At 59.8% G+C, this 22,908-nt stretch overlaps 8 protein-coding genes across 9 annotated transcripts; all 8 read right to left on the bottom strand.

Moving 5' to 3' along the window:
* Window positions 1-1,142: 1,142 nt before the first annotated feature.
* ABB37_09978 (hypothetical protein) lies at window positions 1,143-4,252 on the bottom strand (the record flags this gene model as incomplete). Of its 2 annotated transcripts, none has more annotated exons than XM_015809665.1 (1): window positions 1,143-4,252. In XM_015809665.1, exon 1 carries the CDS (start codon window positions 4,173-4,175, stop codon window positions 1,143-1,145), a length of 3,033 nt encoding a protein of 1,010 aa, XP_015651705.1. In that variant the 5' UTR covers window positions 4,176-4,252. The 2 variants fall into 2 exon arrangements, with proteins under 2 accessions (XP_015651705.1, XP_015651704.1); XM_015809664.1 differs by having other exon boundaries at window positions 1,143-4,181.
* Window positions 4,253-4,656: 404 nt separating this feature from the next.
* Window positions 4,657-6,289, bottom strand: ABB37_09979 (hypothetical protein; the record flags this gene model as incomplete). The annotated part of the gene is made up of 1 exon (XM_015809666.1): window positions 4,657-6,289. The coding sequence occupies exon 1, from the start codon at window positions 6,283-6,285 to the stop codon at window positions 4,657-4,659; it is 1,629 nt and encodes a 542-aa protein (XP_015651706.1). The 5' UTR covers window positions 6,286-6,289.
* An 806-nt stretch (window positions 6,290-7,095) lies between these two features.
* Window positions 7,096-8,270, bottom strand: ABB37_09980 (putative mitochondrial hypothetical protein; the record flags this gene model as incomplete). The annotated part of the gene is made up of 1 exon (XM_015809667.1): window positions 7,096-8,270. Exon 1 carries the CDS (start codon window positions 8,062-8,064, stop codon window positions 7,096-7,098), a length of 969 nt encoding a protein of 322 aa, XP_015651707.1. The 5' UTR covers window positions 8,065-8,270.
* Window positions 8,271-9,169: 899 nt separating this feature from the next.
* On the bottom strand, window positions 9,170-11,052 carry ABB37_09981 (putative mitochondrial heat shock protein HslVU, ATPase subunit HslU; the record flags this gene model as incomplete). The annotated part of the gene is made up of 1 exon (XM_015809668.1): window positions 9,170-11,052. The coding sequence occupies exon 1, from the start codon at window positions 10,589-10,591 to the stop codon at window positions 9,170-9,172; it is 1,422 nt and encodes a 473-aa protein (XP_015651708.1). The 5' UTR covers window positions 10,592-11,052.
* A 526-nt stretch (window positions 11,053-11,578) lies between these two features.
* On the bottom strand, window positions 11,579-13,488 carry ABB37_09982 (putative mitochondrial hypothetical protein; the record flags this gene model as incomplete). Its single annotated transcript, XM_015809669.1, has 1 exon — window positions 11,579-13,488. The coding sequence occupies exon 1, from the start codon at window positions 13,283-13,285 to the stop codon at window positions 11,579-11,581; it is 1,707 nt and encodes a 568-aa protein (XP_015651709.1). The 5' UTR covers window positions 13,286-13,488.
* Window positions 13,489-14,034: 546 nt separating this feature from the next.
* ABB37_09983 (hypothetical protein) lies at window positions 14,035-16,664 on the bottom strand (the record flags this gene model as incomplete). The annotated part of the gene is made up of 1 exon (XM_015809670.1): window positions 14,035-16,664. The coding sequence occupies exon 1, from the start codon at window positions 16,396-16,398 to the stop codon at window positions 14,035-14,037; it is 2,364 nt and encodes a 787-aa protein (XP_015651710.1). The 5' UTR covers window positions 16,399-16,664.
* A 1,164-nt stretch (window positions 16,665-17,828) lies between these two features.
* Window positions 17,829-19,306, bottom strand: ABB37_09984 (putative mitochondrial mitochondrial carrier protein; the record flags this gene model as incomplete). The annotated part of the gene is made up of 1 exon (XM_015809671.1): window positions 17,829-19,306. The coding sequence occupies exon 1, from the start codon at window positions 18,783-18,785 to the stop codon at window positions 17,829-17,831; it is 957 nt and encodes a 318-aa protein (XP_015651711.1). The 5' UTR covers window positions 18,786-19,306.
* A 636-nt stretch (window positions 19,307-19,942) lies between these two features.
* ABB37_09985 (putative Atp-dependent RNA helicase) lies at window positions 19,943-22,347 on the bottom strand (the record flags this gene model as incomplete). The annotated part of the gene is made up of 1 exon (XM_015809672.1): window positions 19,943-22,347. The coding sequence occupies exon 1, from the start codon at window positions 22,235-22,237 to the stop codon at window positions 19,943-19,945; it is 2,295 nt and encodes a 764-aa protein (XP_015651712.1). The 5' UTR covers window positions 22,238-22,347.
* Window positions 22,348-22,908: the final 561 nt, after the last annotated feature.

The following is a 22,908-nucleotide window of genomic DNA, read 5'->3' on the forward strand; positions in this document are numbered from 1 at the left end:
CCCTTGCAAAGGTGCTGTACCAGCAACATCGGTAGACTAGTGCACTCACATGCTGTGTTGTGGAAAGAAGCGTTTCTTGGCTACGGAGTTTGTTGTACATAACGGTATAGAAAGCTTCGATGCACGAATGGCGGTCACAGAGCACGTCGCGACTCGTGAGGGTAAAAGACAAAGAGAAGTAATAGAAATCTTCGTCGCAGGCACGAAGCGTTTCCGCGTCAGCGCAGGTGCCAAAGTGAAGACGTTGAAATTGTCTTCGAATAAAGAATCAAGAAGAGCAAAGTAACAAAAAGCCGCCTTTCCTTTCTTGTAGAAACAAAAATATCGAAAACAAAAACAATCATGATTGCTCTTATAAGCCGTAAGATAAGGGAGAGCGCCATTTTACTTGTGGGAATCAAACACATTTCTTTGGGACGCTTTCGCGCGCTTGCAGAGGCAGAGGAGAAGGAATAGCACATCTCCTTCTCTCGCCACCTTCTCAGCAGCCGAACAACATTAAATTCAAAACAAAAAAAAACCGCCACTCGCAAAAGAAAGGAAGGAAAAGAAGGAAAGGAAAAGATATCACAACAAATGGGTGAAAGAGCGTCTCGGAGTAGAAACAATGCGTACAGTAACAAAGCAAAAGAATGAGTGCAGCCCACTTTCACACGAATTGCATTGCCGCCACTCGAGTTCCCTTTCGCGCATAGACAGAATAAACAGCAATAGGTATTATTTGCATACTTCTACGGTGAAGCCACGGGAAGAGGAAAAAGGAGGAGCTAAGCAAACATACGTTTCGATTTATGCTCTTTGTATGCAAGAAGTGAAAACAAGAAAATGTGACAAAAGGCGGAAGGTATAAAATAAAATGTTCTTTTTCTTTCTTTCGCATTGCTAGTAAAAGCCGTGACTAGCGCTGCGTGACTCATCGGTGTTTCCCCTTCCGTTTTTCAACAGCATGAAGAGCCTTCGTTCTCGACTTCTCTCGACTTCTCCCCGCACCATTATTGAATTAGTTTACTTTCACTTTGTATTTTGTTGTCTTTGATTATATATTTTTTTTGCTTCGGCGTTGGTTACACGCACCGAAGGGTTTGTCGTTAGAGGTTTAAATGGTTCCATCTCCTCCACTGCAGTTGTTGCGGCCTCTCGCTCTACGATAAGTATGTGAGCACCGACGCCCACGGCAGCTCGGCGTCGACGAGGGCGTTGTGGTACACGGCGTAAACGTCGGAGCCGTTCTCCGGCCCATGCAAGCTGTGCAGCAGGTCCATCACCACTGACTTGTCGAGGATGTTCTGCGTGCACCAGCGGGCGTACATGAGGCGTAGCTGCTTGACGCGGACGCTCTTGCGCGGGTTGGAGCCGGAGATGGACAGCGTGTGGTGCATGATGACCTCCATGGCGGCGATGGCCTGGAAGAGATCACCCGGGCGGCGCTTCAGAATCTCGCCCACCACCTCGTCCACCTCAGCGGATGAAAGCAGGTTGCTGCCGTTCAGTGACACCGTCGAGCACGCGAGGAGGGCACCGACGACCTTCGCCAACTGCACGAGCTGCGCCACGGTGGAGCCGTTGCCGACCTCCGCGACGGCGAGGTTGACCACCGCGTCCTTCCACGCCCGCGTCCGCTCACCGGCGGCGGTGCGTGCGCGGCGCAGCACGACGAACTCAGCGTCATCGGCGATCTTCTGGAACGACATGCATTGCGATAGCGGATCGTAGTGACCGACGCTGGTGATTGGCTCGACCAGTGGGCTGTTACGCAGGTTTGGCGTCGTCGGCGTGCGGCAGCGGGTCGGTGTGCATGGGATGCCGTTCTCCGAGACGTTGCTCACACTCAAGAAGTACGGGAGAAGGCGGAAGCGGCACTGCAGGGCCACTCGCAGCATCGCGGCGTCCGTCGCCGGGTTTGTAACGGCGTTGAGGAGTGCCGCACCGATGGAGGTGGCACTCTTGGCCAGCGTGACCATCTGATCGGTGCCGTTGGAGGTCGTCAGGTCGTGCAACATCACGTTGAAGAGACCGAGGTGCAGCAGATTCTGCACTCCAGCAATACTCGGCAGGCGCGCCACATCCGCGGCGTAGCAGTATTGGATCATGTGGCCAATGTTCTCAAACATGCGGGGGCACTGGTGGAACTCGGCCTTTTCAATGTCGAAGCGGATCCACTCGATAATCGCGGCCATCAAGTCGTTCGGCCGGAAGGAAGGGCTGGAGGTGAGGAGAGAGGAGAGCAACTTCGTGACACGCTGCCGCTCCCTAAAGCGCGAGGTGTCCGTGGCGGCCTGTCGCAGCCACCACGTGAGGCAGAGCACCTTGTTCTTCAGGCTCATCTCACCAATGCCGTGCAGCACCGTCTGCTCCTCCTTTGGGTCGTTGAAGTTCTGCATCAGCTGCAAACTCACGTCTTGTATGTTCACCACCTCCGTCGCCCCAACGTTCGACGGGCGGTTGCGGGATGGGAGAGGCGTGGCGCCGTCAATGAAAGAGCGGGCCGCGTTCGTCTCCGCGGCCGGACGATTGAAGGCGGCTGTCTGCGGCGCCCGCCGCTCCGGCACCGCCGCCGTCGGCATCGCGGCGATCGCGCTCGGCTTCAGGTAGGATATGTTCTGCGAAGCGGATTTCGGCGCCGCGTACGGGCGGGACAGCGTGGAGCTGTTGTCTGGGCTAGGAGGGGAGATGTGGATGCTCGCACCGAAGTTGGAGGCCGGGCGGGGCAGCGCGAACTCGGTGCGCTGCGTCATGTTCTCCTCACTCTGGCTCATGATGGAGGATTGCAGGAAGGACGTGCTCGCCACGCTGTCCACATGCTTCATTGCGGTGGAGCGCTGCACGTCGTCGCAGGAGTCCGCCTCCCGCATCACCCGCTCGCTCGAGACCCAGCCCTGCTTCTTGTTGAGATCGTCGAGGCCCATCATGAGAAAGCGGATGCGCAGGTGGGGGTGCGACATCTCCACGACCCTGGCGACGCCCAGGTAGCGGACCAGGGAGCACGGGCGGCGCTCCTTCAGAATGCTGGCCACTGTCTTCACGAGGGTCGCAAACACCTCAAATACGTAGTCCTCCCGTTCGACCGGGTTGCTCGGGCTGAAGCTGCCGACAAGCAGGTTGAAGATGCTCTCGATGACGGCCTCCGTCACGAGGTCAATCCTGAAGAGCTCCCCCACAAACTTGACGTTGCCGACCAGGCGGTTCTTCAGGCGGGTGCGCTTCATGTCCACCTCCTCGTCGCTGTACGGCTTGCCGGTCGTGCGATCCACCTTCTCGTCGGCGGTCAGCTCAATCGGGCGGCGGAACTCCTCGTCGCAGGTGTGCAGGAGCTCGCGGCTGATGCGGTTGCAGAAGAGCCGGTCGCGCAGCTCCGCCTCCAGCTCCCGCTCGGTGTCTTTCATCTCGCACAACTCGCTGAAGAGGCGGGCGTACAGGCCGCTGTACTCCGGCTCCTGCACCGCCTTGTCGAAGAACACCTTCACCACCTCGTGCAGCTCGCCCTCGTCGGTCTGCCGCAGCGGCAGTTGCAGCAGCTCCTCCAGCAAGTCGCCGTACTTCTGCGGCGTGACGCGGCTGAGGACTGACATGACCTTGTGGTGGACCATACGCACCGGCTTCGCGCGCGTCTTGCCCTTCAGGCTGGAGCCGAGCGCACCGCGGTTGACGCCGTCCTCCGAGTTGAGGATTTCGCTCATCGACAGCTGCAAGTGCTTTGGCACCTTCAGCGTGGGCACCTCCAGGTACTGCTGCACGCACCACCGCAGCACGCCGTGCGGGGTGTGCGACGCGTCCTTGCGCACCGACATGAACATGTCCACTGGGTACACCTTCGCCTCGGCGGCCTCGTCGGTGAAGGAGTGAAAACACGTGTGGACGGGGTTGGAGAGAGGAGAGAAGGGGCTGCCCACCGAGCTCTGCGGCGACATCACCGCCAGCGGCGAGAGCTTCGGCGCGGCCTGCGACTTCGTGTCGGGGGAGTTGCCCAACGCGGTGGGTGGGGAGAGAATCGGGCGTGGAGGGGTCAGCGGCTTCTTATCCGCCGTGGAGCTCGTCGGGTACCACGGTCGCGCCGTCGCCGTGAGCGTCTTCTTGTGCGGAGGGAGCGACTTAACGAGCTTCGGGGGGCGGAACACGGACTCGGTGCGCCGCTCTCTCTCAATGAGAGAACGGGTGTTTTGCGTCTCCATCAGCATCGTGACTCGACGGAGCAAGTGAAAGCGGCGGCAGACAGCAAACAAAGAAAAGAAGGAAAGAAGAAGAGCTGAAAAACTGTGCGGGTGATTGCAGCGAATGTGTGGGTGCAAGCGGAAGCGTCGAAAGCGTGCGAATAAACGGAAAGAGGATTGGGTTACGTGAACAAGAGCGGCGTGCAGGGAGAAGGACGCAAGGGAGCGGAGAACAAGCCAAGCATGCGAATGAGGTCTGCTCGCTCGTGGGTGGGGTGCGCGTGGGGAGTTCCGTGCGGCCTCAGCAACTACGGCACCAGGGCATTTGTGGAAAAAACAAAAGCTGTATTTTTGAGATATCGCCGTTACTTCACCGTCAATGGATGCAAACAGAGAGGGGAGAGGAAATCGCATTTACATGTCCTCATTCAACGGACGGAACACCGAATAACCAAGTGGGCTGAAAAGCGGCGCACGCGGTGCACCACGCAGGAGTGAGCCTGTGGTTCTATTCATCGTTGGGGGACTCCTCTGTGCCGTCACGCAGTGGTGAAGGTGCTCGGCGTAAAGCAGGTGGAGTCGCGTCGTACATCTTTAGCAGCTCCATCGCTCGGCCACTGGCTTCTTGCAGCTGACCACGCAGCCGCGCATACGGATCTGCAACGGGAGGGAGGGTGGTTTCTGCTAGACCCACCTCTCGGGCCTTCACCTCCTCTGCGCGTGCCGCGGCCAGCAGCCGTTGCACCTCCGCTTCATCCACGGAGAGCGGCGGTGACCGGGCCCAGGCGGGGCGCAGAGCGAGAACGTCAGCCGGCGTGTCATCGGCCGGGGCCAGGGCCAGGGCCTCATTGAGACGCTGTAGGGCACGAAGCCGCTCGTTGACGCTGCGCAGCTGCTGTGTCGTCTGTTCAGCTTGATGGGTGTCTCGCATGTAGGCGTTGCCCAACTCGGTGGCCGTGGGAGCTGAAGTGGAGTCTCCGGCGGCAGCACCGTCACGAGGAGCAACGTCGCCATCGTGCGAAGCACTCGGTGTTCTTCCAAGTGCGGAGAAAACTTGTTGTCCGTCGCGGATCGCCGCGTAGCGTCGGGCTTTCTCGTCCAGCTCGCCCAACTTCTCCACCAACTCATGCCGACACGCAAACGGATTTGACGCCGTGAGCGCCGCAAAAACGTCGCCGTCCAGCAGCTGCGCCACCCGCCCTTCCTCTGCCTCTGTGAGACCCGCCCGCGGTCGGACAGGAATGGTTGGGGGCTGCGCCGCAGCCGTTGCGCGACTGGAGGACGACGCTGCAGGTGCTGGAGGCGACGGTTTGTGTTGTGGACGTGTCCGCACCCGCGCACTCTTCTCGGTGGCGGGCCGCCTCTGCTGCGATGGCGCTGCAGTGAACGGCGACTTGCGCGGAAGGGGCGGTGGAGCACTTGTGGTGGCCGATCGTGGTTTTTCCTGTGGTGGAGGGGAGCGTCCCACCGTGGCGGCTTCTGGAGATGATGGAGGTGCGGGCTGCTCAGGCCCTGCGGCTTCTGTTTCATCTTCCTCCTCGTTCTCCTCTGAAGCCGCGTCGGGCTCCTCGTCTGCGATCAGCACCTCTCTGCCGCCGGAAGCGCCGATGCGTATTTCGTAGCTCCGACCCTCGTTGTCGACGGCCGTAATGAAGGTGTCGATTTCCCTCTGCAGCGCCTCCATGTGAGCCTCCATCTCTGACTTCGGCGCGCTTGGCGGCGGCGGCGGCGGCGGGGAAGAACGCACCGGCGCGTTTGGCGACGCGTCGCCGGCTAAGTAGCGAAGCACGTCGGGGTCCGTAATGTGCTGAATGTCCTCCCTGCTAAAGTTGGTCGTCAGCCCCCCATGAGAGAGCGCCACCGGCTTTTTCAGCTGCGCCTCCGCCTTCGCCAGGGCGGACAGCGGCATGCGCGGCACCGTGTTGAAGGTGGTGGTCGTCGCAGCTGCCGCGTCGAAGGCGTTAGAAATGTTGGAGGAGAGCGAGGAGGACGAGGAGAGCTCGCCGTAGTCTTGCTCGTGCAGCAGGCGCGAAGTCAGCACATCCAGTCGCACCTTGGGCACCCGATCGACACCGCCAGCAGGAGCGGCGGCAGCGGCACCCTCCGCTGCTTCGTTGGCATCATCGTGTTGCTTCATCATCTACCGAGAGAGAGAGAGAGAGAGCTCCAGAGCAGCAGTAGAGCACATGAAACCTCAGGAGCACGAACGAATGTGAAGGGGGACAAAAGAAAGGAACGAGAGTAAAAAGGGGAGCAAAGGACCAGCATTGTTCTCGCGGTGTAGACGCTCGAAACGCGACTCTACGAAAGCCCCTTGACGCTGCAAGGGAACGCAACACGGTGTGTGTGTAAGGCCACCGTGCGCCAACTCGTAGACAGAAGCGGCTATGGAAGGCACCCCTCATAGTTGGCCCCGGACTGCTCAACGACGGCCGCAGTGGAAGTGCGAGAAGAGGCAGGTTAGATCGTCAATAAACACGCAAGAGTGCCATCTTCCTCTCTGCACCTCGAGTGTGCTGAGCTTTTCATCCTTAGATGGTTCGCAACTGAAATTCGATGGGAGATGCTTCGGCCACCTCCCCCAACGCAGCTCACGCGTTATAGCCTCAGCAGCGCACAACTTAAACCGACCCAACACCACCAATACGACTGTCATACAAACTCAAAAACAAGTTTTCTTCAGTTGAGCCACTCCCATCTTCTCAGCGACTGCGTTTAGACCAAACGCACAGGTCGCACTGCAGCGCCAGCGAGGGGAAAGACGAGCAGCAAAGAAGGGGAGCGCAGACATCAACCACAACAAGCCGTCGTCGCCAACAACAGCTGTGACGACGAAGAAAGGGCCCGTAAACGGAGAGTATACCCAGCCTAACAACTGTGAACAGTAAAGGAAAAAGGGAAGAAATGACAAGGATATGTGTCTGTGTGCGCTGAACGACTACGCAGCTCACTTCTTACCTTTGCCGCTCGCCGTCCCTCGTGTCGCGGGCTTCTTCTCCTCCATATGCACGACTGGGGAGGCGCCCGTGTACCAATCTGCGCTGCCCGTGTGGTCGGCGGCTGCCTCCTGCAACTGCCTCACGCTGTCGTGCCGCGTGTCGTGGATCTGTACCGTGTAGGTGGTTGCAGGCTCGTCGCTGTCTACGTCCGACTCCGCTGACAGCAGATCCGCTAGCGAGTCCGCCGACATCACCTCGCCTGCGCTGTCCGCCGCAGCAGAGTCCTCGCTGCCATCCGTGGCCGTTGAACGCTCCACCGTCGCCTCAAACGCCTCGCCGTCGTATACCGTGTCGCGGTGCTCCTTCGCCAGCAGCGCTACCTGGTGAGGCGTGAGCTGCTCCTGCTGCAGCTGCGTGAGGACCCCCATGATAACGGTGGCCTCTCGCATGGAGATAAACTTGCCGGACAGCTTCGCCTCCTCCGCTTGGATGGCTGCCACACGCTTCTTCACCGTCAACTCGTCGTAGAAAGACTCCAACACCTTCTTGATGGCAACCGAGTGGGAGACGCCTTTGCGCTTCAGTTCGTAGTACTGACGCTCCATGCGATCGAGCGGCTTGCGGACCCAGAATATGTTGTAGTAGCGCATGCCCTCCGAGGCAACAAGGCGGCTCTTGCGGGCAAGCTCATCACGCAGTGCCATGCGCTCCGCCGACAGGTGATCTGTGTCGTCCTGAGTGGGTTCACTCTGGTTGTGGGGGTTGAGGGTCTTCTCCTGCTGGAAGTTGTGGTTGATGGGCGGAAACATTCGGAAGTGGTTGTACCACTCCGGTGGGATGTAGAAGCCAGTGCCCACGAGCCGCCCCATACGCTTCATGTGCTCCCATGGCTCGTACTTCTCATTCCAGGTGTCAAAGCGCGGCGCCACGCCCATGTTCTTCGGGATTTTATACAACTGCGCCGAAGAACGGCGCATTTTGAGACTCGTTTGGTGGGGGCAGGGAAGCGCTCGATATGGCGAAGACGCGATGACCGCACGAGTGCGCAGGAAAGAAGAGGCTGCAGGAGAAGAGAGCCCGAAATACCACCCTTCAACCGCCACGTATCTCTCCTTGCAACACGGCCGACAGGTTTGATCGCAGCGCGCACACGCAGATCGTTTTGCGCAAGCTTCAGAGCGGCTTGCGGACTCAGCAGTTTTGCGGGAAAGGAAACGGCATGGAAAAAACAAAGTCGATGAAGTGGACGGGGAGGAAAGGAAATGCGAGAGGGAGGAAAACGGGCGTTGTGATACATCGTCGCTCCGCAGAAGAACGAGCGGATGGGTGCTTGCTCATCCACTACGAAGAGTACCATTTGCCGTGTCTCGGCTACAGAAAGAAGCCGCAGAAGTTTAGCGAGAGCTCCTTAGATATATATTGCAGCAAGCAATAGTCGTTGTGGTCACAGCCCTAAAGCCGAACCCAGCAAAGTCACCGCCCTGCACGCTGCGAACGCATCTCCCCGTTTATCTTCTCAAACGCGTGAAACACCAAAGCTGCACCGCTTCTCAGCAGTGCAGAGCACAGTTATCGACGTCCACTCGTGCACGCTTGGTCACTGCAACAGCTTTTCTTCCTCGTTAAACGCACCACAAACAACTTGTCAAGGAGAGACATGGCAGACATTTTTGCACATCATCGGCATCATAAAAGAACCTGTGAGAAAAAACAAAAAAGCTGCGTCGCCAACACGCGCACCGCCTCCTCCTGAAACCACAACACACAAGAGCACACGTACACAATGGAAAGAAAAGGCTGAATAGCATGAGCATAATATATATCCGGTTTGTGTTCCACTGGCTCCAAATAAAAAGTCCGCACGCATCGCACGTAGGGGGCCGCGTTTGCAGACACGCACCTTGGTGAGCGGCGTACTTCGGCGCACACCTTACGTACGCAGCGGCCAACACCAGACGCGGCGGTAAACCGGAACAAAGAAATGAAAACGATGGCAGCACCTCTATGCAACACAACCTAACGCCGCAATCGTAGAAAAAAAAAAAGCAAACCAGAAAATAGAGTAGTTTCTTTGGTAAGTCCCTACAGGATGAACTTCTTGATGTCAACCTTCTTCACCATCTTGTCCACGGCCTGCTTGACGTACGCGGCGTCAATCATGAACTTCTCCCCCTTGCGCTCAGGACCCTCAAAGCTGATCTCCTCCACCACCTTCTCCGTGATGGTGATGAGTCTACGGGCACCGATGTTCTGCACGGTGGCGTTGATGTGCGCAGCGATGGCGGCAATCTCCCACAGAGCGTCGCCAGTGAATTCGAGCTCGACGCCCTCCGTCGCCATCATCGTCTTGTGCTGCGAGATGAGGTTGAAACGCGGTTCGGTGATGATGCGATGGAAGTCCTCCTTCGTCAGCGGCTGCAGCTCCACCCGAATCGGTAGACGTCCTTGCAGCTCCGCCAGCATGTCCGACGGCTTCACGCTGTGGAAGGCGCCGCTGCAGATGAACAATATTTTGTCCGTCTTCACCTGCACGTTGAACTTGGTGGACACGGTCGTGCCTTCGACCAGCGGCAGCAAGTCCTGCTGGACGCCCTCGGCTGAGGCCTGGTGGCCCTTGTAGCCGCCCGCCGCCGTCACAATCTTGTCGATCTCGTCGATCACAACGATGCCGTCCTCCTCGCAGGCGCGCAGCGCCTCCGCCGTGACGTCCTCGGTGTCCATCATCTTATCGAGCTCCTCCTGCAGCACGGCAGGAAAGGCGTCTTTGATCTTCATGACCTTCTTCACCGTCTGCTGCCGCTGACCACCGATCATGGCCGGCAGGTCGAGCGAGATGAAGACACCCTCGCCTGTCGCGGACTTCGGCTTCTCCTTCTTCTCCTGCAGCTCCACCATCACCTCAATGTCGTCTAACGCACCGCTGCGCAGGTGCTCGCGAAAGCCGTCTGACACGCCCGCTAACGACTTGAGGATGCGGTCCTCCGCCTTCACCTTGGCCTCCTCCTCGTGCTGGCGGCGGATGTTCTGCTTCGTCTGCGATAGCGAGGCTTTGTAGAGGTCCTCGATGATGCTTTCTACGTCGCGGCCGTGGAAGCCGACCTCCGTGAACTTCGTGGCCTCAACCTTCACAAAAGGGGCGTCCACCAGTTTGGCCAGCCGCCGCGCAATCTCCGTCTTTCCCACGCCCGTCGGGCCGATCATTAAAATGTTCTTGGGCGCGATCTCCTCGCGGATGTCGCTGGGCACCTGGTGGCGGCGCCAGCGGTTGCGCAGGGCGACAGCGACGGCCTTCTTCGCCTCGCTTTGACCCACAATGTAGCGGTCCAGCTCCTTCATGAGCTCTCGGGGCCGCATATTGCGGATGAGGGTCTTGGCGCCGAGGTCGGCAGCCGGGGCGGCCGGGGCGGGGGCGGGAGCAGCAGCAGCAGCAGCACTGCAGAGGCGCACCGCAGCGCCGAGGGGCTGGCCGGAGACCCGCGTGGGGAGGAGAAAAACACGACGCATCGACCACGTGCGGAGGGTTGGGGCGTAGGGGCGGATGGAGACGGAATACACGGGTGCCGAGAGCTCGTAAAGCGGAAAGGCCGGCAAACGAGAGTCGATCAACGCGTCTCGAAGTGAAAAACGGTCGGCACAGCGGCGGATTTATTTAGAGTTATATATAAACAGGTGTGCGTGTGCGTGTACGCGTGCAGATAGAGAAGGCGGGCTGTGGAGTAAGGGGAAAAGCTTCTCGAATTGTATCGATCGAGAGAGCGCGGTAGTTGTCCGCAATCACGTGAAGCCGCGGCAAATGAAAAGAGCGAAGAAGAAATTCGTGTGCTCCCGAAAAGAAAAAAGGGTTCTGCTCTCGGCAATCGGAGATAAAAACGAAGGAAGCCAGTAATAGTAATAGTAGTAGATCAGCCTGCGAGGTCGGACAATGCAAATGACAGAGAGACACACGTCAAGCAACACCCTACAACTGTTGGAAACGAAAACGAAGACGGAGAGAGGAGGGAGCGAGGCGGGGGGGGGGGATAAAATTGAAGCGGTGAGTTCCAGTGGTGGCCAATAAACGAAAATGACGGGCAGGCTGTCTCGGAGAAGCACAGAAGGCAGCACATCACCGATCAGCAAAAGCGGCGCAGCGCCGGATTCAACGCGCTCGGCCAACACCGCAACGGCACTTTGAACACTACCGGCTGCGTTCGACTGTCTTTTCAGAAGATTCTGTTTGCTTAATCGCCCGGCCTGACGGACCCTCGAATTTGTGACGACGACAAAGAAAAAAAACTACGCTCACGCACCGACACACACACACACAAGAAGCCGTCACTTCTTGAGGGGAGGAAAAAGAGCTCCGGCACGCACGCCGCCAAAAGAAGCCGCAAGAGTCGGAGGTGACAATACACGCAGCGATGCATTTCAGAAGTTGTCTCTCCCTCCCTCCCTCGCACCATCCATCGAGGTGTTGCCAGCGCATCACACCTGGCACCGGCACACGCGCCGTCACACCTTGTTGCTGAAGAGCAGGTGCTGCTGCTTGCGCTTGAGCGGTGCCATGGAACGGAATTTGTGGTAGATGCAGACCAGCGTGGAGGACAGCAGCCACCGCTGACGCTGCATTATTTTTGCGGTGTACGTGTCTCGCGAGCTGACGCCCAACTCTTGTTGGAGAACGTTGAAGTAAACGGCGGAGTGCAGACCGAGACCGTCCGGATTGCACAGGTCCTTCAAGAGTGGGTTTTCCGTCGTCAGCTCCGCTTCCTTCGCCTGCATGGCCGCTGCGCTGTCCGGCAGCAATAAACGCTGGGTGAAGGCGTAGGCAACAAACCGCGATTGTGCTTCAAACAGCAGGAAGGGTGGCAGCAGCTCCTTCTGATGCCCTACGATCGCCAGTGACGGCTCGGAGGTCCACAGCGCGCCGAGATACAAACCGTGGCGGCCAGCGGCGCCTCTGCTGCTCGTCTCCGCCGCCGTATCGGCGGGATCGGAGGACGTCAGCAGCGGCTGGCCTTCCGCCTCCAGCACGCGGCGGATGTCCGGGTGCAGAAACGGATAGCGCCGCGTGTAGCCCGTTGCGCAGATGACGGCGTCCACCTGATCCATAAAAGTACCGGAAGGGGCAGCAGAAGAAGGGGACGGAAAAGACCGGCCACTGCGGAGCTGGGCGCGTGCCTTCGCCTCCGCCACCACTTCCTCCGTACTCTGTCTTCGCGACGGGTCGTCGTGGAAGCGAATGCCCCGCCCCTCACTCCCCATCGGGAGGCCAACGGTCGGGATGGACTCCAAACGCGTGTTGCGGTACCGCAGCCACTTGCGCACCGCATCGTTCGCTGCGTGCACGTCGTTGCGCAACCACGGCAGGCGAGCCATGAAAGTTGCGAGGCGCGTCGCTGCGTCTGTCGCCACGCGCACATCGGACACCTCTTTTGCCCTCCTCGCATCCGTTTGAGGGGCGGCATCCTTCCACAGCGACGATGTCAAGGACGGACCGCCGCGATCGGAGCCACCGCCCTCCGCCTCCACAGCAGTGGCTGCGGCATCGCCCCGCATCATCGTGCTGTGCGTCACCGTTGCTCCCATGCGCTTCAGCTCCATGCAGTAGTCGTAGGCGGAGACGCCATCGCCGACGACGACGACGCGTTTGCCGCGGAAGGAGCGGAAGTCCTTCACGTGTGCGGCGTGGTGCACCTCCCCGCCCTCCCGCACGTAGCTCTCCAGAGTCTCCCGCAGGCCGGCGGGGAAGCGCACCTCCTGCGTCTGCCCGGTGCACACGCAGACCTTGTCAAAGGCCCACTCCATCACATCGCCATTCAGCACGTTGACCGAAATAATTTTCCACAGCCGGTCGACCGGATCGAAGCGCGCCGATTCGACCTTCGTGTTGAAGCGGGTAAGCCCGCGCACGCCCTTCTGAGAGGCGCACTGCAGCATGTAGTGCTGCACCGCCGTGTGATGGGGGAACTGCGGCACGGTGAAGTCGAAGTGCACGTCGCTGAAGCACATCAGCTCCTTCGGCAGGACGCAGCGCATCGACGGATAAATGGGGGAGACGGCGCCGCGGCTGGAGAAGACGTCGCGTGCGTTGCTGCTCCAAATACCGCCCGGTGCAGGGGCGATGTCGAAGCAGGTGACTAAGAGACCACTCTGGCGCAGCGCCGTACACGCCGCCATGCCCGCCGGGCCGCACCCAACCACCGCACACGATAGCATCGCCTGATCGCTCAGACACCAAGGCAATTTCTCCCACACTTAGCAGCACAGCAAGCCAAGAAGAATGCGTTGGGGGCTTTCTCTTCTCCTGCTGTATGCGTCAACTACCACTACGGCGTGAGACGCAAGCGTAGCGTAGACAGGAAATACAGCCGTGTAGCTGCTCGAGTTGCGTCGTGTAAAACGAAAAGTTCTTTTTCCGCTTCATCATTGCCCGGGTGTGTTGGGCCACGGGGACAGCGTGGAGGAGGAGGGGAGGGAGAGGAGGGGGTATGAAGACGACGAGGGCGAGATGCGTGAACAGCAGCCAAGGCAGCGAAGAGGTTGCATTGGTCGCACACCGGCACTCTCAGCCGACAACCTGACGGCAAAGTGAAAACGAGAGACGGAACAGCCGCACACGATATTTGCGTTGTGCAAGCCAGCTGCACGTGTTGTCCGTTGGCCACATCCCGCTCCGTCGGACTTATTCACACAAGCCCCCATGGTGGAGCACCGAAAGGGCCCACCTGCCGTTGCGCCGATGGAGTGTCAGACGCACTCCCTTTGCTTGTTTTCTTCTGTCTTTCGTCTAAACTTGAGTGCAAATCATCTAACGTACATCGAAGGCCCCGCAGCGAGCGGGGCTTGAAAAAAAAAAAAAGCAAAGGCACCAAAAGAGCTGCCGATCCTCTTGCGAGGCTGGGTGGCAACGCACGCGTGTGCGCAGCAGCCCCTGCGGCCCCACGCCCTCCGTGCCCTTTGGCCCATCAGCGCGTCGCGGCGGCAGTGGCCACCCCTTCAAAGTACGATCCAACGGGGTTCGCCTGGTACTGCGCCGTGCTGCCGGCTTCACTCAGGAGCGCCTCCGTGACGCCGGCCAATCGTCGCAAGGTCGCCGCCTGCTCCTGCTCCACGGTGGGCTGCGGCTGTATGACGGCCACCACATCCGGCGAGATAAAGTGCTTCACCTCGATGCCGCCCACAAGGAGCTGGAAGAGCTCCCCTCGGCGCAGAGCGTGCTCGAGGCGGGCCACCTGCGCCATGTCCACCTGCTGCTGCTCGGTCGCCGCGGCCTTCTTCTTCCGCCTGTCCGCCGTCTTCACCTCCACGGCGGCCGGCGCCCGGGCGGCGTTCGTCTGCAGGGCCCCGACGCGCTGCGTGAGCTGCTGCCCGTTGCGATCCGGTGCCCCGTAGAGGACCCACAGCTCGATTATGTCGCCAGCTTTTACCTCGGCCACGCCTTCAAAAGCAGCCATTTTCATCTGAAAGGTAAGAAAAGAGACGAGGGAGCGAGTATGGCCATGGTGGGCGGGGTTTGAGGAGGGGTCCGTGGATGTCGATACGGATGCTGTGGCTGTTCCCTGCAGCGCAACTCTCCGCACGACTGCCACGGCAAGCACGTTGCTGCAGGATGGCATGACACTAAACCTTTGGGGGCCAGGCGTGACCTGCGCGCAGAGAGGCTTCATCAGCCGGCAGATACCCGGTGACAAGTACTGCCGCGGCAGGACCGGTACGTTGCTCGACGTGAAGCCGACGCGGACTTCATACGACACCACCGCCGTGAAGGTCGACGCAGCGGGAGAGACGATGGCCGCACTGTAGGGGTCGGCACGGATGGACCGCGCTCCGATGACGACCACGTAGTAGCCGGCCTGCGGCACCGTCAGCGTGAACGTCTCGGTGTTCGTCGTGTCCACCCGCTGGTGCCACACCCAGCCAGGGGCCAGCGGTGTGTTGGACGAGACATCCTCGGAGAGCGCCTGCAGGGTGCCAGAGAAGAGCACACAGCACAGCTCCGTCTTACCAGGTGCTTTGTTTGTCAGCGAGATGTACGTGGGCGTGCTGCCGACGGAGATGGCGGCGTGCGAAGGGTGGGAGAGCAGCTGCAGGCCGTAGTGATAAAAGGCGGGCGTCACACACGGCTGGATTACCCAGTGCACCGCCCGTGTCGGCGTCGCAACGAGCGACTTGGCGGCGTCGTTGGGGAGGTGAGACGAGAGAAAGAGGCAGGGGTGCGTGAAGAAGAAGAAGTCGCGCCGCAGCTCCGCCGGCGTCGTCGACAGCAGCCGCGGAACGCCCCAGCCGGCGGTCGCGTCTCCTCCTCCGTCGTCCCCTCCTGACGTGTCCTTCGGTGGCGCACCGGGGGCGGCGGTCGCAGGGGCGGCACCCCCGCCAGCAGCGGTGTGAGACGGTGTGGCGAGCACTGCGGTGTCCGCGGCAGGGACTGGAGACGGCGCAGGCGAGCTGCGAAGCACGCCATCGGACAGTGCAGCAGCGGCATCCACCAGGTAGGCTCGCCCATCAATGCGCAGTACGTTCCACGCCCACTCGACGGCCTCACCCGGCGCGACACCCTTCAGCCGCCCCACCACCACTTCACACTTCACACCAACGGCGCCGAGCATGCTGGCGTACAGCTGGGCGAGGAGCAGAGGCGTAGCACGACGTGCCGCCATGGCCTGCACCAGTGGATCCACCGGCTTCGGTGGCTCCAGCGCGGCTGCTGCGGCCACCGCCGCTGCCGCCTCCTTCTCCTTCTTTGACAGACGGTTTCCTTTTTTGCCGGCCGATACGCTGCGCTGCGGCTTCGTCGCCGTCGCCGCGGGTGCACCGTCCGCCTCTCCGGCTGTCTCCTCGAACAGTCGCAGCTGCAGCGCGACGTGCGCGCACAGCCACGCGTAGACGCAGCGGGCTTTCTTAATGATGCACTGCGTTGTGGTCTGTCGCCACGTAACGCTGTTGTACGGCGCCGTCAGCTCCTTCGCCACGGCCTCCCAGTCCGACACGCCGCTGATGGCGCCGACGTCCTCGCATCGTTGATCGGCCTCCTTCTTGGTCTCTTCGCTGATGCCCCAGTCAGCGGTATCGGACAGGGCGGAGGAGTCCTCGCTGCCGTAGTTGATGAGGTGTCCGCTTGCAAGCGACGGCTGAAGCGGCGTGGTGTTGGGAAACGATGTTTTGCTGCCTCCGCCGCTGCTCACGTCCGCTGCACCGCGGGTGCAGCTCTCGCGCTCGACGCTGAAGCCGAAGTGATGTAAGTAATCCGCGTAGCGCGTCAAGGGCATCTTCGCCTCTGCGTCCTCGTGCTGCCGCGCAAAGCACTTGTAAAGGGAGTCGCCAAACTGCATTAAAGGGATGGAAGGAAGGCATTTAGCGGGTGCGGGATCGGCTGCTGCGGGGGACGGCCTTCCACGAGCGGCCGCAGCCGCGCCGGATGCCTTCATTGTTCCCACAAGTAGTTTTGAGGTTGTTGCGTCTGTGTTGTGCGGTCTCCTTTATCAAAGAGCGTTGGGCGGACGCCAGTAGGCGGGAAGTGCTGCGACGAGTCTCTTCAGCGGAGGTGCGCTACGCGACGGCGACCGAGACCGCTTTGGGCACGGCGGCGTAAAATGACTTTTCAGCGCCGCAGCGCATCGCGTGTGTGGAAGGAAAACAAAAAATGACAGAAAGCGAGAAGAGAGAGAGGAGAGCACAAAGTAGGGTTTCAGGCGGCGCATCGGCATAGGAAGGTGAGCGACTCCGCCTCCCTCGCTCTAACTCAAAATAATAAACTAGAATTAAACGTAAAAGGGTACACAGAGAAACACGCGCGCTGCGTGCAACAGGCGGGTGCACGCTGCGCAACGATCACAGCACACTTCCTCTATGTTTTTTTATTCGGCCGCCAAGCACGTACGTTTCTCCTTCTGCCACCAACGCTCACCAACACAATCCCCTAGACCTCAACAGTGTTGATGACAATCCACATATGATGTTGTGCTGGCGCTTTGCTGCTGCGTTGACGAGGGACGCATCCGCGCCGACGCGCAAACGCTGTTACGCACAAGAGAGAAAGATGAAAAAAGCTTCGTTGTTCCTTAGTGCGCCGTGGGCCGAGGCGTGCGATGGCTGCCGATGTGCATGGGCCCGAGACGGCGCCGCACCGTCGCAAGGGAAATATCAAGCATCGCAGCGTGAGTACAGCCCCTTCGACTATCTGACTGGCAACGTAAACGGAAACCGCGAGACACAAAAGCGCGTGACCTTATCGCTGCTCTATGGAAAAGCATCGAAAGCGAGTTCGTTAACTTCTATTATAAGCGCAGAAACAATAATACCGGGCAGCGTTCAACAACAACCACACCGCAGTCGCCACGCCGAAGAAAAACGGGCAACGCGCAGCACACACACGCACACACGCATAAACTATTGCTTTACACAGACCTACCTTAGATGAAGACAGCGGAATTTAGGAAAGACTCACCTCCGTGGTGAGGATTTGCTGCTCAGCACAACTCGCCGACGCAGCTCAGGTGACCGTAGTGCGGGTGCCTCTTTACTGCTGTTTCGACTTGGAGAGCATCGGTGTCGTCCCCCTCCGTCTTCACACCGACAGACAAATGGCGCCAAAAGAAGGGTTTAAAACGCAACTATTTCTTGTGTGACGGCACCTCTTGCCATTGGGAGAGCTGAAGAAAAAAAAAATTGCTGACGTGCACTGCCGCTCGCCGTCTCCTTGCAATCTGCCGAGAGAGCGCACTGGCGGCGCCGATGTCTTGGAGCGCTTCTTCATTCCTTTTCACTTAACCGTCTCCAACTCACGCTCTGCCGCAGCATCGATGATCGCCGCCGCGGGGACTGGAAGGGGCTTGCGATGGTACATCTCCGCGTAGGTAAACAGGAAGAGCTCGAAGGAGTAGATCTGCGTCGCCTTACTCACCACACTGCGCAGTATCTGCGGCGCGAGTCCCTTGTAGAACCCAAGAAGGCCGTCGGCACGATAGATGTGGCGCATGGTCGGCAGCACCCGCACGTAGTCATGCCTGCCAGTCGCCTTGTTCACCGTGCGTAGGTGGTTCATGACGACGTTGTACGGGTAGGCGATGCTGACGGCGGCCAGCTTCGCGATCATCGTCAGCGAGACCATCGCCGCGGAGGTCCACCAGAAGCCGCGATCACCAAAGTTGCCCTCGTGCGTCACCCGCTTCAGCAGCTCGTACACCGTCCAAAAGCAGCCTTCTTCCACAAATCGCCCGGCGACGTTCGTCACGGTGCCGCGGTAAAACCCGCGGACCCCGTCCCGCCGCATCACGTCGGTGAACACCTGCCGAATGGTGAGTCGGTCGTCCACCTGCACGCGGGTTCGCACCAGAAATAAGGGGGAGAGCGCCACGTTGGTGGCCGTCACCGCACCGAAGGCGCAGAGCAGCGGACGGGCCTGTTCATTGACGCCCATGTCCGTCAGCTCGTTCTTCAGAAAGCGGTAGGTGGGCAGGTAAATCGCGTTGGACGGCATGGAGGCCATAATGTTGGCGCCCAGGCCGCGACTAAACGCGTGCAGCAGGCCCTCATTGAAAAGCTCCTTCGCAGTGATCCATAAGCTCTTGTGGGTCTTGCCGGTGGCCGCACGTCCCGAGGAGAGGCGGACGCGAATGGTATCAAGAGGGTTCGTGACGCACGTCGAGCACACACCAGCGAAGCCGCCCGCGAACACAGACACTAAATTGTCGTTCTCCGTCCTCGTTGTGGAGGCCATGCCGCTAGGAAGAGAGAGCAGAGAGTGAGAAAGCGTATGTGCTGGAAGGAGCCCCGTGTTTCTGTGCCGCTAAGACGCGAAAGGAGCTGTCCAGCAAAAGAGCGGCACGTGAACAAAGCCAGATTTTTCCGCGGCGCAATTCTTCCTCTTATCCTGGAGGAAAGGGCGTTGGCTGCTAGAGAAGACGACGCGCTGCAAACACCGATGGACGCAACGGTGACGACGCAGCTGCAGGGCCGATATCAACGTTGTACGCGAATCTTCTAACAATACAGAAAGAGAGAGTGACGGAAACCTTCGTCAATTTGACAACGACGGCTGCTGAGCAAGCTGAGGTGAAAGAGAGAAAAACAAAGTCAAGAAAAACGGTCGCGTCAGTGAGAGGGGAACAAGGCAAAAGTGTATGGCACGTGGTTTACGTGGGTGTAGAATCTGTTGTGCGTCTCTAAAGGAGGAGTGTGTTCGTGTGCCAGTTCGCAACGCGCCGTGGCAGCGGTATTTCTATGCTCTAACTTTATTTCTTTGAGCATGGTGAAAGCAATGTAGCCATGAAAAGCCAAGAAAGAAGTAGGAGGCACGGGTGTTTTCTCTTTCATCAGTCTTAGAGCGAATGCGATGGCTGCATGCACGGTCCATTGCATCATAGCAAGCGATGTGGCGACAAGAGCGTCAGCTTCCTCTTCTCCACAGTAAAGTCCTTGACCCTGCCCGCAATCTGCGAGACGAGAGGGCTGCATGGTGGACAAGGTGCTTCAACTGCAATGTGGCGGTGTCGCCCTTCGCCTCCGCCGTACGCCACTCACGTGTCCTCAACAGTAGCTGCGAACTGTTAGAAGCGGAACAAAGACTTCTCGGAGAGCTGCGGCCCTACCACTTCACGAGAACCGTGGGAATATACACGAGCGTTGGTTTATTCTCTCCTTCTATTTTGAAAACAAATTACGGTGTTAAGCGCGCTTTAAGGAACAGTTAAAGGAGACTAGTTGAAAGGGAAAAAAATACACCTCCAGACGTCTACCAAAAGCCACCACAAACGTGCATCGACGTAACCGCGCACTCCGCCGCATCGACCCCACGGCGGTGCTCTCTTCTCGCTCGCGCCGAGCGCGCCGGCAAAGATGCAGGTGAACACAGCAACAGCGGGCCGACACCTCCAGTTAGTGCTTCTTAACCCGTTTCATGTGGCGCGACTTCTTGTGGCGCGGCTTGCCGTTGCCATGCTTGTACGGTGCGACGCCCTTCTCCGCACGCGACGCCGCCCGTCGCTCCTTCGCCGCCGTGCGGATCTTCCGCTGCTTCAGCTTCTTCACCACACCCGCCTGAACCTTCTTCTCGCCCTTCTTGCGCAGCTCCCGCGCGCGTGCCTTGACCTTCTCCGTCTCCCGCGCCTTCTTCTCCCGCTCCACGCGGCGTATTTTCTTCTGACGGTGCAGAATGTCCGACTCCTCGCGCTCGAGGTTCGACAGCGCGTTCTGGAAGTGGTTGATCGTCACCTCCGCCTCCTTCTCGTAGAGGCGGCGCGCCTCCGCCTCCCGCTTCCGGCGCTCCTCGCGGCTGAGACACCACTCTCGTTTCGCCTTCGTGGTGACTTCGCTGAGGAAGCCGTCGCCGGTAGCGCCGTAGCGCTTTTCCGCCTGCGCGATCTTCTCCTCCAGCTGCTCCGCCGCAAGCTGCGCGCGGATGTCTGGGAATATCGCATCCACATCCCTCGCTGCCTTGGCCAGTAGCGCATCCGGCACGTCGCGGCGCTTCACGGTGGCCACCTGGTGGCCGTTCACGGCGCCGCTGACGGAGAGAATCTTCCGCATGATGTCCGCGTCCTCCACCTCGTGCACGAGGGAGACGGCGGTACCGGTTTGGCCGATGCGTGCGGTGCGCCCGACGCGGTGGATGTACGCCGTCAGCGTGGGGGGCAGGTCATAGTTCAGCACCGTCGCAACGCCCTCGATATCGAGCCCGCGCGAGGCCACATCGGTGGTGATGAGGTAGCGCACCGCATCGCGCGCGAACTTCTCCAATGCGTTGAAGCGCTCCTCCTGCAGCTGGTTGCCTTGGATCTCCGCCGCTGGCAGCCCGAGCGCGTTGAAGACGAGCGCGAGGCGGTGCGCGGTGGTGCGGTAGCGGCAGAAGATGATGGTCTTGTCCTTCAGGAAGTTTTGGCACAGCACCACGACGTAGCGCGTCTTGGCTTTGGCGATGTGCTCCTCCTCGTCTTCAGCCCGGTGCGCCGCCTCGCCGCCGTCGCCGCCGTCGTCGCGCTCGCCGCGGGCCGCCTCGCGACGTCGCTTCGCACGCAGTCGCTTCTCGCGCGGCGTCTCTCCGTCCTTTCCGGTCACCGCCGCAGAGCCGTCGGTGCCGTCGTCGCCGTCGGCCGTCTTCGCTGCGGGGGCGGTGGTGCGGACGCGCACGAATTGCTGCCGCAGCTGTGACTGCAGGGCGACGTGGCCGACGTCGATGTTCACCGGCTTGAAGAGGTGTTCCTTTGCAAACGCATCCACCTCCTCCGTCATGGTCGCGGAGAACATCAATACCTGTCGCGTCTCCTCCGGCACGTGCTCCAGCACATCCAAGACTTGATCCTGCAGCGTCACCGTGAGCATCTTGTCGCATTCATCAAAGACCACCACCTCCACCCCGGTCAGGTCCAGCCCAGCGCCGCCCTTGTAGTTGTGGATGTAGTCGACCAGGCGGCCGGGCGTGGCGATTAGAATGTCCGGCACGGCGTCCAGCGCGGCCTCCTGCGCCGCCGGTGCCACACCGCCAATGGCCAGAGCGAGGGTGAGGCCCGTCGTGAACTGTAGCAGCTGGCCGAGCATTTCTTTGCACTGCACACCCAGCTCCCGCGTCGGCAGCAGGACGACGGCCCGAATAAAGCGGCGGTGGCTGTTCATCACCGTCGCCTTTTGCGGGGGCCGCGTCAGCAGCAAATGCGCGAGCGGCAACAGAAAGGCGGCGGTTTTGCCGGAGCCGGTGACGGCCCGCGCACACACGTCTACGCCGCGCAGCACGGCAGGTATCGCCTCCGCCTGCACCGGTGTCGGGGCGATGTAGCCGAGGTGCGAGACGGCCCGCACGAGCGCCTTGCACAGCCCCAGCTCCAACCACATCACCTTCTCCTGCGTCTGCTCGCTGCCTTCGACGGCCGTCGCGGCGGGATGTCGTCGCAGTGCGGCGGACTCGTCCTTGTCTGCCGGCAGGGCGGAAGAAAGAACACTAGCGGCGGCAGGGGCGGCGACGGAACTTGATGCGGCGCTGCTGCGCGCCCGTGCTCCTGTGAGTCCGCTAAAAAACGATGTCGTGTCCTCGACGAGTTCATCAGCAGCGGGGGCGGCGGCAGCGGCAACAGCAGGAGTTCGTGTGGAATGGGTGGGTCGAGCCCCTCGGCCACCGCGGCCACCGCGGCCGCCGCGCGCAGCACCGCGACCTCCAGAAGAACGCCCGCGGCCTCGCATAAAGCCTGTGGACGCGTTGACGAGAGAAGTCAGCTCGCAGCACCGCTGCAGAGGGAGCGGCGTAAAACAGGAGCGAGTGAGAGAAGACGAGAGCGAAATTTTTTGTGCACTCCCGTACGAACACACGCAAAACGGAGGAGGCCGTGACGGTCGCAAAAAGAAGGAGGCGGCAGCACGGTGATTGGTGCACGCGATAGAAGAAAAGAGAGGAGATGAATGAGACAACAAGAAGTAGGGTAACGCTGCTGGTGCGTTCTTCTGCAAAACAGAAGCAGAAGTTTGGTAGACTGCAGTCGCCTTCCAGCGACGAATCGACAGGTCACGATGTGACCTCCGTCGACACACGTGAAAAGGGCCACTTACCCCCCTCCCCCACTCTCCCTTCCATCCGTTTTCGACCACAAAGGGTACTCGGCAAAAGTAGCCATAGCTACGTTCTCCTCCGCTCCCTACTTCTCCGCCGGCATGCGGACATTGAATTCAAGCATTTCCGCCCTCATCGTTATGCTTGTTTCCTTGTTTTCTTTCTTCCTCGATTTCGATGATAGTTGCCTACAGTGAACAAACGCGTCTGCACTTCACTCACACACACACACAGAGAGAGACATAAAAATGCATGTATATATATATATATATATATATAGAGAGAGAGAGAGAGAGAGAGAGAGAAC

This window comes from Leptomonas pyrrhocoris, assembly GCF_001293395.1.
Source record: "Leptomonas pyrrhocoris isolate H10 chromosome Unknown, whole genome shotgun sequence".
In the NCBI taxonomy this organism is placed as follows: Eukaryota; Euglenozoa; class Kinetoplastea; order Trypanosomatida; family Trypanosomatidae; genus Leptomonas; species Leptomonas pyrrhocoris.